This window comes from Papaver somniferum, chromosome 8 (assembly GCF_003573695.1).
Source record: "Papaver somniferum cultivar HN1 chromosome 8, ASM357369v1, whole genome shotgun sequence".
In the NCBI taxonomy this organism is placed as follows: domain Eukaryota; kingdom Viridiplantae; phylum Streptophyta; class Magnoliopsida; order Ranunculales; family Papaveraceae; genus Papaver; species Papaver somniferum.
In genome coordinates this window covers 62,324,072-62,339,583 of record NC_039365.1, presented here as the reverse complement: position 1 = coordinate 62,339,583, position 15,512 = coordinate 62,324,072, and the positions used below count along the sequence as shown (strand labels likewise).

Here is a 15,512-nt window from a genome sequence, read left to right as displayed (position 1 = left end):
TCCCGAGGAGCATGAAGTCATTGAGGGTCCAAGATTATCAACAGATTCTAATGTCAAACCAGCAGTGAATGCTCTCAAAACCCGAGCTCTTGTTGTCAAACTTTCGGCTGATTGAACTTACTAGAAGTTCAAATGATTTTTTTTAAAGCGATAATAATCGACAGCGGCCCGCAAATACGCAGAAAACAGAGTCAATCAAGCTCGGTATTCAATGATGGGTCTCGAAGCATAGGTATGAATGTCGTTATTGATTTTGCCCTCAAAGGTTGTTAATATTCCTAAGCGTATTTAATGTTGATGATCCATATTGTACTAATCCTTTCTCCGTCCACTTTTCCAGAAAATCATCAAGATCAGAGTACAGTTTGTCTCTATATTTCTTTACAGATAATACTGCAACGACTCGAGCAATCACTTCAATGAAACAGATCATCACCTCTCATAACAGTCGTCTCTCTTAACACTCTCGAATCAAAGACGAGCACTTATCATTTTCAGTTGTTAGACTCGACAGTATCTCTTTTTCACAACCATCCCATTTAGAACACATAACACCAGCAATCAATACCACCATTTCCGACCAATCCAGCCAACATACCGATCTCCACATTCAGTTGTCGCTGCCAGTCACCTCTTGTTCCACTTTCTTCTGATCTCACCATTAGAAACAAGACCATGAATCCAACAGCACATTCAAACCAGCCATAACCAATGCCATTGCTAATTTCAGCGTCAGTTTCTTTTCTTCTTAATGTCATAATCACTAAATCCGTATCAATTCACAATATCAGCAGTTTTTCCCTGTAAATCAAGAACATGACCAATTCTATTCTCAATATTCAATCCAATAAAAACTCATCTTTGATTTAACAGAAGAATCTTTAATTTCTTCTCCTAATCCTTCTCTGAGACTCTCACAGAAAACCCAAAAGTGGAATCAGATAAACCTGCTTCGCCTGAGCCCAATTATTCCACCACAGAGACCTAACACCACATCAACGTATGAACCCTAATTTCTGATTGATTTTCTTTAAAACCTGTATAACCATCCATACTTCAATTAAGAAACAAGCCCATCATGAATTGATCAATTTAACATCAGTTTCGTATCTAAACATCAGCCAATTGTAAACCCTAATTTAACTTACCATTTTTTTAATTTTTCGTGATTCGCAGCAGCAACATCTCCTTCGGAATTCAGAGAGAATAAACCCACTTTCATCTACGCAGCTTCACTAGTTGATTCAGTCGTATTAACTCGGAAGTTCATCGCTCGAAATCAAACAGGGAAAGAAAAGAAGGAGAATAATCTCACAGGAAAAGAAAATAAGATGAAGAAGAAGGAACACGAAGGAGATAAGACACGGGATGCAAAAAGGATTTATCATTTTTGGGGGCCCTGGTAATGAATGCATAATAATTCAAGGGATGTGAAAAAAATAAATCAAATCAATAGCTAGACACGTCACCGTGTAACCGAATCAACGCTGGTCTTTAAACTAAACACAAAGACTGGACAAATATTAGACCAAACAGATTTTAGTCAAAATTTAAGTACCGAAAACCAAATAACCTTTTATTTTAACCAAAACAAACTATTACCTTTTGTTTTTCTTCTTTCTCCTTTCCCTTCATTAATAGTGCCTCACATCCTCTACCACTAATAATAATTTTTTCAAGTTTTTCTTTTTTGTTTCAGTCACACAAATTGTCTGCATCGTTTAGTATTTTATCATGGGGAGGAAGAGATTGAGAACCAACTCATGCTCCTTAATTTCATTACGGTGGAGATGAGAGTGATTTAAGCTGATGCCTAATTCTAGTATCTACTGCACGAATCTTTTGGCTAATTAATCGGGTGCGGTTTCGACCTGACTCGGTTCATCATCTCCTACACCTGCGATTACCGGGACGTGACCTAAAATCTCTGTACTTTACTGTTTACCTCTGTTTCTTTCGAGATTTTTTTTTTTTTTAGTTTACTTACCTCAGAGAAATGATGTTTGGATTTTTGAGTTATTTGTTGTTTCCTTAAATTTAATAGATGCATAAATTGCTCAAATTGCTCATTTTTTGAACTTTTAATTTTTTATATTTTGAACAAATATGATAATGAACCGATTGATTCTGATCCATACAATGGATATTTTAGAGAAGATTGAACTTATAATATGTTTGTATGAATGTATTCGAAAGAAATTGGTGATTAATTTTATTGACTACACTAGATTTAACCTTAATATTTTGAAAATGTTATATTCTCAAATTTCAAAGTTAAAATCAAAGTTGGTGTTTCTCTATGAAGCAATGATAGTGGTGGTGCTGGTCTGGAGGAATGATAAAGGTGGTGCTGCATCGGTGATGGTGTTCTACGTGGTAAATCTGGATGAACGACTCATTGATAAGTTAGTTTGGTAATTAGGTTAGGGTTTTGACAATGATTTTTGTATGATGTTTAGGTGGTGGTGTTGGTTACAGCGGAGGTGGTGGTGAAAGAATAGCGTAGCATAAATGGTGGCAAAGGAATTACAGAGAAATCTAAGAGGAGGAAGAAGGAAAAAAAACAGAATGAAAATTTTGGAGGTTGCGGGACTCGACCCCAGGACCTCTAATTTTATTCCGTGTTTTTGGTTTTTTTCATTTTACCAAAATGTCCCCAGCATTGTAAGATATCAAGGAGGGGTAGTGAGGTCCTTTCATTGTTGAACCAAATCCAATCTTTTTTATGAAATTAGAAGAAAAAAAATTCATGTCCCATATTGACAGAAAGTCACCATATAGAGTCCTGGCTTCGCTCGGTCGGCCTAATAAAATGGTAATGCTTTTATTTTTCCAAAAACACTTTCAAAACTTATATATGTAAATAACTAGAAATAACCCGTGCCATAACGGCACGGCATGAGATTAACATAGAGTTATAATAAATATTTAATAAAAGCATATAGAAAAAGAGTAATTCGACATGTATCTGGTTAACAATTATATTTAATTAGGTTTCGAAATCTTGTTAGGTTGAATTCTACGTATAAGAACTTATAAACCTGAAAATTTAATATAAATTATTTAAAGTTTGTCTTATATCAGTTGATCAAAGAGTAATTACTGAAATTAAATCTTGTTAGTCAAGTTGTTTTATCGTGTTATATTTTTTTATTTTTGATGACCAAAACTGAAACAACATAAGATCGATTAAACTTGGATTAATATACAATATCTTTAAGATTGTATCATCAATCCATTTAACAACCCTTTGCATTTTAATATCAATTCATTTTACTAAATAAAAAAAATGTAAATAGTCGTTATCTACGTTATTTGATAAGAAAAGCTTACGTGTTATTAATTTTATCTTGAACTTTCTTTTATCCACCTCTGGTTTCTTCCTACAAACATTGAAAAAATAAGGGAGGCCGTAACATGATAAGTATAAAAATTCTTATCAAGGTATTTTAATTTTTTTTAGTTCTATTTGATTGACAAAGTTTACCTAATTTTTGTATTTTATAATACCACTTCATTTAATTTGTCAAAAATAAGTAAAATAGATTTTTTTAACAATAACAATTAGTAAATTTAATATTTTATATATTTATATTTAAAATTAATTACTTTTAAACCAATAAAATTGAATAAAAACTATTTTCAGAAACATGTCTGTTTTTGTCATTTTTCACAACAATGATGGTTGAATCTGATATTTTACCAAACACACTTTGAATGTTTTTTTAATCATCTTTAGTTTTAACTAATATTTTACCAAACGTCTAACTGGTTTTTCTCACAGCACAACACAAAAACGCACAACAGAAAAGTGCTTTTATAAAAGCCGCAACAATACCAAACTAAGCCTAAATGAAGATGAAAAGAATTCCAAAACAATAGAGTACGGGAGTTAAACTGCATCCTTGTTTCACAAAGAAAAATTACATTAAGATGAAAATCTAACTCAATACATCATCTATTTTGACCATAAACCACTGATGTTACATGTGTATGACCTGGAACAAATTCGACAACGCAATATTTACCACCTGTAGGAAATCAGAATTGATTTATTAAGAAGATAAGAACATACAGACACAGTATATAAAGACAAAACTGTTATAGACAGCTAAGGAATACCAATCACTATAGTACACGTGTGACTAATCATATCATAACATGTTACACTAGTATAACAGAATAACTGTCTCTAAAAGTCCCCCCTCAAATGATGAACTACTGTGAAGAAAACTGAGCACTGACATAATGCATCATTTGTTATTGTAGCTTGAAGAAGAGCTCCTTTGGTAAGCCTTTAGTAAACAGATCAACAATTTGATGTAGAGTAGGAACATACTGAGTTTATACAAATCATAGAGCCATCAAGTCTCGAATAGTATGAAAGTCAATCTCAATGTGCTTTGTTGTTGCGTGAAAAACTGGATTGGCAGCAAGACTCATAGCACCATGAAAACTCAATTCATTTAAAACATAATAAACCCATTGAACCTCAGTGGCAGTAAGACTTAATGCCTTGTACTCAGCTTCAGTACTAGATCTGGAGATTTTGGGTTGCTTTTTAGAAGACCAAGCAACCAAATTTGGTCCCATGAATACACAGTAGCAGGATGTGGATTTTCTTGTGTCAGGGCAGCCATCCCAATCACTGTCACTATAGGCAGATAAGACATAACTATCTCCCTGAGTAAATTTAATACCAAAACCAAGAGAGCCTTTAACATACCTCGGAATCCTCTTTTCTAGTTGGAGATGCACATCAGTAGGTTGATGCATAAATTGGGGGACATAGTTAACAGCAAAACTTAAGTCATGCCTCGACATAGTCAGATACTGAAGACCACCAACCAATGATCTGTAACTAGCAACATCTTGTAGCAGAACGCCATCATATAATGAAGCTCTCTTTCCAGGAGTGAAAAATCGGAGGTCTAACAACACCACCCAATATTTCTCTTAGCAATATGTATGGACAAACTCGAGTATACTTTTAAGAGAATCAACAAGACTCAATCAATTAAAAGTACATCAACAATTTTATATCTCTCTCTTGATTTGATTGACTCAAGCAGACCTGCGAATTCTAATCAAATACAAAGAATAACTTGGACGGTACCAAAGACCAATATCCAAGGATCAATCAACGACAATCGACAACCAAAGGTCTGATTATACTAATTGATGATCTAAACGCGCAACCTGTATTATTTCAATTATAAAGATAAAACAATATAATGCGAAAATTGAAATAACACAGACACCAGAAATTTTGTTAATGAGGAAACCGCAAATGAAGAAAAACTCCAGGACCTAGTCCAGATTGAATACACACTGTATTAAGCCGCTACAGACACTAGCCTACTCCAAGCTAACTTCAGACTTGACTATAGTTGAACCCCAATCAGTCTCCCACTGATCCAAGGTACGTTGTACTCCCTACGCCTCTGATCCCAACAGGATACTGCGCACTTGATTCCCTTAGCTAATCTCACCCACAACTAAGAGTTTCTACGACCCAAAGTCGAAGTCTTGATGATAAACAAATTTGTGTCACACAGACAAGTCTATCGAAGGATAAATCTGTCTCCCACAGATAAACCCTAAAAGGTTTTATTCCGTTTTTTGACAATACTCAAGGTGAACAAGAACCAATTGATAATCCGGTCTTATATTCCCGAAGAACATCCTAGATTAATCAATCACCTCACGACAATCTTAATCGTATGGTAGCGAAACAAGATGTTGCGGAATCACAAACAATGAGACGAAGGTGTTTGTGATTACTTTTTATATCTTGCCTATCGGAGAAATCTAACAATCTTAAGTCAATCAATATGATTGTACTCGTACGATAGAAGATGCAAGATCAGATCACACAACTACGATAAAAGTAGTATCGGTCTGGCTTCACAATCCCAATGAAGTCTTTAAGTCGTTTAACCTAGTTTTAGAAGAAGAAAACCAAAGGTTAAAGGAGAACCGACTCTAGCACTCAAAATAGTATCACATGTAAGGTGTGGGGATTATTTTTACAGAGTTGCTAGATGTCCCCTTATATAGTCTTTCAAATCAGGGTTTTGCCTCAATCAATATCCACCATTAGATGAAAACCTGATTTAGATTCAAGTGAATATTTCTCAACCGTTAGATCGAAAACTTAGCTTGTTATACATAAATGAAATGCACGCTTCTAGGTTTTTTAACCCTGCCCAAACGTGTACATTGTTGGTTCAACAATAGTCAACCAAAAGGTTACACATATGAGCATTTCATATCAACCATGTTCTTCTTCACCATAACTAGTTCAAATGACTCAAATGAACTAGTTAGAGAGTTGTTCAATTGCAAGGAAATCTTATGTAACTACACAAGACACAATTGAAGAAAATATGATTTGATTCACATGAATCGGTTCATGAACTTTTACAGCCACGGTTTGCAAAAGCATTCTTTAGTCTTTTAAGATTAAGTTCAGAGATCATCTTTAGATATATAACATTCTCAAGTTCGCATACTAGGTTCGCGGACTTAAGATACCGGACAGAGTTTACAAACTCCAGCAGAAATTCTCGGTATGAGAACTTCGCCGGTTCGTGGACTGAGTTCACGGACTTGGCTCACGCAAGTAGTTTGTCTACTCCAGCAGAAATTCTCGAGTTTGAGAACTTCGACGGTTTGCGTACTGATTTCGCGGACTTGGCTCACGCAAGTAGTTTGTCTACTCCAGCAGAAATTCTCGAGTTCGAGAACCTCGGCAGTTCACGGACTAGGCTCTTGCCATACTTCCGGTTCTCTTGATCAACAAAGTTCAAAAACTTCGGTTCAAGGAATAGGATTTATACATAATGTTTTTCCACAACAATGCTTATTTCAACCATTGGTTATGTAATCTAAACTCTCATTCCAATCATTGAAACATTCTTAGAGGACGTTATATAGTTGTTACACCATTTCTCGTCAAAGAAATTTTCAAAGTGATTGAAACTTATCATGACTTTCGTCACTAGGTAAAGATAAACTTGGTCGAAGCGAAAATCTTACCAACTCATATTTCGAGATATAGATAGGCGAGGTATTCTCGGCTTGAAATACCAAATGTGTATAATCTAGTCTATATATATAGCATACGACTTTTTGTCTCAAAGAGTAGGAGATAGAATAGATAGACTTTTGAGTGATAGATAAGTTCAAGTCTCCACATACCTTTTTGTCGAGAAGTTCCACCGGTTCCTTGAGTAGTTCTTCTTCTTGTATGATGAATCGCCATGGAGTCCTTGAGCCCAACTACACTTACTATCCTAGTCCGAGACTTAGCTATTGTAGACTAGAAATCAAGACTTATAGTTTTGATCAATAACATTGATAAACATGCTCGATATAGCAAGGCATGCGAGTTTGAACAAGCAGTGCTCTAACAATCTCCCCCTTTGTTAATTTTAGTGACAAAACTATCAATACATATGGAATACAAAAAAGATAATAAAACTTTAGTAGCTCCTATTCCACATGTCTAATCTTCAACATTACTCGAAATCTTCGTCACTTCCAAGTACTCCAATGATATCAAAGGTTGTAAGTTCAGCATCACCGTTGTTGAAGATCCGTAGCTATAACAATGAGAAAACATAGTCCTCGATCATTGTTATACAGTGTCATAGTATTATTACACAGTGTCAAAGTTCAATTGTATCACAACTTCAAAAATAATACTATGGTGATATGTATCACTCCCCCTTAGTCAATACTCCATCTCACATGGAAACCACTCCCTCTTACACAATGATCCGAAAACCGTATTTATTTGTAGTGTGAACTACATATTAATTCTCCCCCTTTTTGTCAATAAAATTGGCAAAGGTACGAGGATCATAATGAAATTTCCGTAAGAGACATTTCATGACTAAAAGAATGAACACACATCATCTTATTTAGACGCAATCATATAGCCGAAGCTAACAACATTCATCAAGGAGTTTAAATATACAAGATAACCCCTCTAAAATTCCACAGCCGCACATCCCTCAAGATATGACCATTAAGCACAAGTTCAAAAGAACTCTCCCCCATTAGATGTCATTCCCGAAAGAAAAACAACGAGCGACCTTAATTTCAAGAGTAAAGAAGGATTTTTATTGGACACCAAAACCATAAGAATAATTTTTATATCCAAAAACTCAATCAAATTAACCATAACTAAACCCATGATTAATCTAATTGGAATACGCAATCAAATTAAACACAAAGAGTGATCAATTTAATTGATTGTGCTCAACATAAGTAAACTTACGGAGCAACGAATAAGTTAACCATACGAGAGTGATTGTCTTAATCATTCATATACTCAACACAAGAAAAACTTATGGAGTATTAAATAAATAACCAAACGAGATGATTAATTTAGTTCCAAAATGCTCAACATAAAGTATCTTACGGGACAACCAACAAAGTTAATTACAAAATAATCAACTTGGTTGTATCGTGCTCAACATAAGACATATTACGGAGCCTCGCAGTAATACAAAAAATATGAATTAATGAAGATCTATACTGTGGAAAATACAAGGATTCATTCTATCTTCAATCATTATATGCATAACAATACTCAATATACTTCATCCTTGCACACAAAAGATGTTAACCTATCTACCGTCAAAGATTGACAATATAAGCTTAACTTTTGTATTTGTCAAAAATCTATTCATTCTTTAACCAATAAGTGAATACCGATCACAAACGACTTTACTTTTGACAAGGCATATCTGTACTTCTCATGGATTCATAAATAGCACATTTAATTGAAAAACATAATCATCCAGGACTATTGTGCCATAAAAAGTTATTACATCACAAAGACATAACTTTTAAATCCAACAACAGAAGTTTTAAACGGGTAACATAACACACTTTTAGATTGTTCTACATACCAAAGCATGACCAAAGACTAATTAATCATTTCATAGAAATCTCTAGCAATTTCATAAAAATTTTCACCCAATTCTGGATAAGCAGTCCTTGCATAATCCACCTGCTCCTTCAAACAATCAACTTACTACTAAAGACGAATGATCTCAGGGCTAGATGTGGTAGATGATCTTGACATCTTCTCAATGCTCTGCATGGTTAAGATCTTGGGTCCTCCTGTTAGTTCCAACAGAGACAATGCCAAAGTGACTACAGATTCTTGAGATTAGACATGGAAAGCCAGGCGTCTTCCTCGAAACATGTTTGACCCTTATCATTTGACGAATAATGAGACCACAAAAATCGATATCTCTCCCTTCGACAACATAATAAACCAGTTCAGCAAGAGGCTTGGTCCAAACTGGTCTATCAATTGTACTAGGCATTAAGTTTGCCAACAGGAGTTTACCAGCTACCTTTAGAAATAGAGCAGCCTCATGAACATCGACCTTTCCATCAATCCAGGTAACATCCTTTGCAAGAATGAAGTTTGACAGTGCATTTGGTGAGAATCTCTCATGCTCTGGAGGTGGTAAGAGAAAATTACCAGGTCAAGATATATCCAACAGTTCACCAGTAACTTGTCTGGTTACCAGGAAGGTTTTACCTTGGACCATAGTTTTGAACTTACAGTTTTCAAAATCAGGATCATGCAGGTTTGCATAGAACTGGGCTGTTGTTTCTATATGGGTTGTTCCCATAGGACGATGGATAATTCCCTACTCATGGTTCTCAAAAAACTTTGACAGGCCATTTACCCTAAGTTCAGAGGGATCATAAATCCTTTCCATAATAGGGTTCTTTTTACTGTACTTTACATAATAGTCACGAGCCTTATGATTGACAAAACTAACTCTCAAACTAGAATCATAAAAGGATTCATCATGATTTTGGGTACCCGAACTCTCTCCACGATTAACTCTTTTCCTAGAAAACATTCTTGGTAAGGTATGTGAACGAAAAGTTGGAGAGACTTACTTGGTTCGCGTACTGTCACTAATGGCAGAACCTTAATCAGTTGATACCCACGGAAACCGTTCTCCAGCCAAGGTATGTGAGCCTCTCTGCAGTTCGACGCAACAATCCAAACTCAATTTGGTTAAAAATGATAAATAGGCGATTAGAGGAGAGAGCAGTTAGGTTCTTCTCTGTTTGCGAACTGAACTGATGGAGAAGAAGGGTGAAAGAAACGAAGCGAGTATTTTCCTCTTTTATGCGTCACGTGAGATATTTGACACATTCTCAAACGAAATTCGTTCGTGAGACGGCTAAGCCCTAATGTGTGAACCAATCGTGTGCCGATCCAGGACGCGTTTGTTTCACTGAGGTGAAGGCTCAAATTCAGTTTGCAATTGAGTGAATTCTTGTATAAACTCAAACAATTTTGCACAGCATGACACCGAGAGAGAGTCTCTTTCCAACAGCTCTTACATCTCAAAATATTGAAATCATTCCAGAACATAAGGATTATGGGACTATCAAAGAGCATAATCAGAATCAAGGAATTTTTCTGATTTCTCTTTTTCCATTTTTTACGTCGATAATTTTTTATATTGCACAGGGAAACTCTTTTTGCAAGAAGAGACATCTTAATTCCTTCATAGGAAGCAACAATGATATTATCTTGGTAAGATGTATCAGGAACTAACCAATAAATTGATTCATGCTTCGAGGTGGTAAGTCAGAAGACTTAGATTTAAACTTTTCTTATAAGCTACTTAGTATGTTACAACTCGATGGATTACATAGACAAGGAGCATTGCTCTCACTGATTAATAAATCAATGTCAGCCTCAACATGAATATTATTTATCATAACTTGATTTAGCCTAACCAGAGAATCTTGTTCTTTCTGGAGAAATAAATCGACATCAGACGTTAAGCTTCCAAGTTTCTTTTCAATTCTGAAAAAATTTCAAGGGATTTTAAACCTGGTGAAGGTTTAGACAAACTTTCTTCTATAGATTTGATAAAATCAGATATGGAAGAAAATTCCCCAATCCCTGGATTTGGTGGCGTATTTATTGATACAACACTCTTGTCTATATAGTCAGATAGCTACAAACACAGACTTTTGAGGTATTGAACGTGTTTTCCTGCTCTGATACCAACTGAAAAAGCGGGGGGTCTAACAACACCACCTAATATTTCACTTAGCAATCTGTATGGAAAAACTCGAATATAGTTTTAAGAGAATCAACAAGACTTAATCAATTAAAAGTACATCAACGAGTTTATATCTCTCTCTTGATTTGATTGACTCAGGAAGACCTACGAGTTTTAATCAAATACAAGGAATAACTTGGACAGTAGACCAATGTTCAAGGATCAATCAACGACAATCTACAACCAAAGGTCGGATTATACTAATTGATGATCTAAACGCACAACCTGTATTATTTTAATTATAAAGATAAGACAATATAATGCGGAAACTGAAATAACACAGACACCAGAAATTTTGTTAACGAGGAAACTGAAAATGCAGAAAAACCCCGAGAGCTAGTCCAGATTGAATACACAATGTATTAAGACGCTACAGAAACTAGCCTACTCCAAGCTAACTTCGAACTGGACTATAGTTGAACCCCAATCAGTCTCCCACTGATCCAAGGTACAATTGTACTCCCTACGCCTCTGATCCCAGCAGGATACTGCGCACTTGATTCCCTTAGCTAATCTCACCCACAACTAAGAGTTTCTACGACCCAAAGTCGAAGACTTAATGATAAACAAATCTGTCTCACACAGACAAGTCTATCGAAGGATAAATCTGTCTCTCATAGATAAACCCTAAAAGGTTTTATTTCGTCTTTTGATAATAATCAAGATGAACAGGAACCAATAGATAATCCGGTCTTATATTCCCGAAGAACATCCTAGATTAATCAATCAACTCGCCACAATCTTAATCGCATGGTAGCGAAACAAGATGTTGCGGAATCACAAACAATGAGACGACGGTGTTTGTGATTACTTTTTATATCTTGCATATCGGAGAAATTTAACAATCTCAAGTAAATCAATCTGATTGTACTCGTACGATAGAAGATTCAATATAATATCACACAACTACGATAAAAGTAGTATCAGTCTGGCTTCATAATCCCAATGAAGTCTTTAAGTCGATTAACCTGGTTTTAGAAGAAGAAAACCAAAGGTTAAAGGAGAACCGACTCTAGCATCATACTAGTATTACACGTAAGGTGTGGGGATTAGTTTTGCAGAGTTGCTAGATGTCCCCTTATATAGTCTTTCAAATAAGGGTTTTTCCTTAGTTACAAAGCAATCAATATCCACCGTTAGATGAAAACCTGATTTAGATTCAAGCTAATATTTCTCAACCGTTAGATCGAAAACTTAGCTTGTGATACACAAATGAAATGCACGCTTCTAGGTTTGTTAACCGTACCCAAATGTATACATTGTTGGTTCAACAATAGTCAACCAAAAGGTTAGCCATATGAGCATTTCCTATCAACCATGTTCTTTTTCACCATAACTAGTTCAAATGACTCAAATGAACTGTAACCGGTCCTGGTAATTGATGTGGCCGATCCTGGTAACTGATGTAACCGGTTCTGGTAACTTGTGTGACCGATCACAAGTGTTCCATATTAAGGTATAACCGATCTTAGTGATTGGTAGAACCGATTGAACCCATGAATGTGATTTGATATTTGATCAATCACATAGTTGTCTTGGAATATAGATGAACCAATTTTAAACTTGTTTGGAAGTGTGGTATAATCGATTCCAAGATTGTAAATATGAAAGATGATTTACAAAGAAGAGATGTCAACATACTTTGAACACGAACATTAACTCTTATCTTTTATTGTTTAAAGATATTCCTTAATTACTCAAGGAGATCCTGGTCCGAAATAAATTAAGAATATTTTAATTAAGGTTGTTAGTTTTATATGCTTTAATTACCATCAATTAAATGCATATCTTTAGAGAATAAAAATTAGTAATGTGCATTTACTAATAGGATATATTCTATTGAGAGATTCCAGAAAATATTGGACAAAGCATTTCCTGGAATTATGAAAATCGAATGGGCATTTATTGCATATCTTGAGAATACTTTCAGTTTTGGAAATTCCTTGGTGTCCAAACATCCTTGGTCTATAAATACCTAAGTTTTCATTTCTAGCAAACTATCCTTAGAGCCAGGCAAACTTCATCTTTTTGTTGTTTCTGGTGGAGCCGTCTATCCCGAGAGGAAAGTACCCTAGTTAGGCGAAATCTCTTACGACCGCTCGTTTAAAGACTTCCGTGGGATCAAGAAGCTCTACCAGTACCGTTGGTGGGAAACTAGATAATTGCAGTTTATTAGTTTTCGATTGATTTGATTGACTAATGGTTGTTGAACTTTGATTGCACCTAGTTTGTTTATTCTTGAGAATCTTCTCTTCTGATATAAAATTCACTCAAACTAGATCGAAGTATCGACGTGATCTTTAGAACTGTTTGTAGATCTAAAGACATCTTGTGCTAATCCATTCTTAACATATTCTGTTATGTGCGTGATTGATCACAAGATTCAAGTGGTTTTGTGCAGGTTTAATTGAAGATTAAAGAAGATTTGAAGACGAAGAAGATTTCTTATTGGTTTCTCATATCATTGTGTAGCAAAAACCTTGATCGGCTGGGATCCAACTAGAATCAGATTTATTCAATTGATTAGTTGCGTGAGATCGGTAACACCTAATAGTTTTTTTGAGGTCTATTTTGATTGTTACAAATTCAAATCTTATTACTTAGGTAATAGATATTGGATTGATCTAACCAGGCAAAGGAGTTTATTAGTTTACACGGAAGAGCCTTTGCATATGACTTGAGTTATCTTTATCTGGAAAGAATCAATAAAGTTGTTACCAAACAAATTTGTTGTTCCTTTACTGTTTGGAATACGATCCAAAGGAATTGTTCCAGTGCATGCACTTATTAAATGTCGGAAGCGCAGGGATACTGAAGAAACTAAGTGAACTAGGGTTAATTGTTTTATCTCATGAAAATCCCTTCAATTTATGAAAATCCTTCGTTTCATGGTATTTCCTTCACATTAAGGAAATTATACAAAAATTACATAAAATTAGGAAAGGTGTCACGGGACCGTGGACACTAGCCGGCCGGCCATGCCCTAGACATGGCCGGTCCCACACCTTTTAATTTCTTATTTTATTAATTATTTCCATCATCTCATGGAAATTCATTAATCCTATGAAACTCCTTCGTTTCATGGTATTTCCTTCACATTAATGAAATTATACAAAAAATACATAAAATTAGGAAAGGTGTCACGGGACCCCGGTCACTAGCCGATCGGCCATGCCCTAGCCGTGACCGGTCCCACACCTTGTAATTCCTTATTTTATTAATTATTTCTATCATCTCATGGAAATTCCTTAATCCTATGAAACTCCTTCGTTTCATGATATTTCCTTCACATTAAGGAAATTATACAAAAATTACATAAAATTAGGAAAGGTGTCACGGGACCGTGGTCACTAGCCGGCCGCCCATTCCCTAGCCGTGACCGGTCCCACACCTTGTAATTCCTTATTTTATTAATTATTTCCATCATCTCATGGAAATCCCTTAATTTCATGATATTTCCTTCAAATCATGAAAATAATATAAAATTAGGGAAGACTCACGGGACCAGGACCTAGCCGGCCGACCATGCCCAAGCCGGTCCCACACGCCCTTATTTTGTTAATATTAATATTTGTTTCCCTCATCTCATGGAAAATCCTTCACTTCAAGGAAACTCCTTGATTTCAACAAACTCCTTGATTTCATAATATTTCCCGAAAATCATGAAAATAATATAAAATTAGAAAAAGTTCCATGGGACCGGGTCCATTGGCCGGCCGGCCGTGCCATGGCCATAGTCGGTCCCACACTTCATGATTCCTTCATTTTATTATTATTATTTCCTTCATCTTATGAAGTTTCCTCAATTTCAATAAAAATCCTTGATGTTTTCATATTTTCTCAAAATGTTGCTCAAACGCACACCAGAAAATATCAAAATTCTCAGGGCTGAGACACAGAGACTTTAGCGACATGAGCATGTTACCTTGACCGACCAAGTTTGGATCTTTGGTTTGCAAGGAGCCGGTCCCACGCGTTTTCACAGTTTGACCTAATTTGCACAATTGCACACATTAGGTCCAGAACTCTTCCAAACGACTTGGAGTTTCATAAAGTGATCGTCAGTCGATACCGTGACCAACCAGGGCCGGTTTCATGACCCCTTGGTCGGTCCTTCATCTCTTCATAATTTATTAGGTTTTATCACCTAAGGTTCAGACGAACATTTTTGAATAAATGATTAAACCAGCATTTAATCATCTTTTCACCAACTGGTCTTCAAGAGACTTTGGTATTTGCTCATTCGAGCATCTGGGCGTTACATGGTCGACTCATCATCCCATGAATTCGGTCCCTCCTTCACTCCGTGGTTGATTTTCAATAAATAATCAATTAATCAGCAATCGATCAAAATTAAGGTTTCGAATCCAAAGCTCTGCAAAACAT

General features: G+C 35.6%; 1 protein-coding gene and 1 long non-coding RNA gene across 2 annotated transcripts; one reads left to right on the top strand and one right to left on the bottom strand.

The window, feature by feature from the left end:
* Nucleotides 1-135: 135 nt before the first annotated feature.
* LOC113302178 lies at nucleotides 136-2,555 on the top strand. Its single transcript, XR_003336681.1, has 3 exons — nucleotides 136-232; nucleotides 341-2,376; nucleotides 2,460-2,555. It is a non-coding gene; the product is annotated as an uncharacterized LOC113302178 (long non-coding RNA).
* A 1,798-nt stretch (nucleotides 2,556-4,353) lies between these two features.
* Nucleotides 4,354-4,824, bottom strand: LOC113305611 (uncharacterized mitochondrial protein AtMg00810-like). The gene has a single exon (XM_026554629.1). It carries the CDS (start codon nucleotides 4,822-4,824, stop codon nucleotides 4,354-4,356), a length of 471 nt encoding a protein of 156 aa, XP_026410414.1.
* Between the last annotated feature and the right edge of the window lie 10,688 nt (nucleotides 4,825-15,512).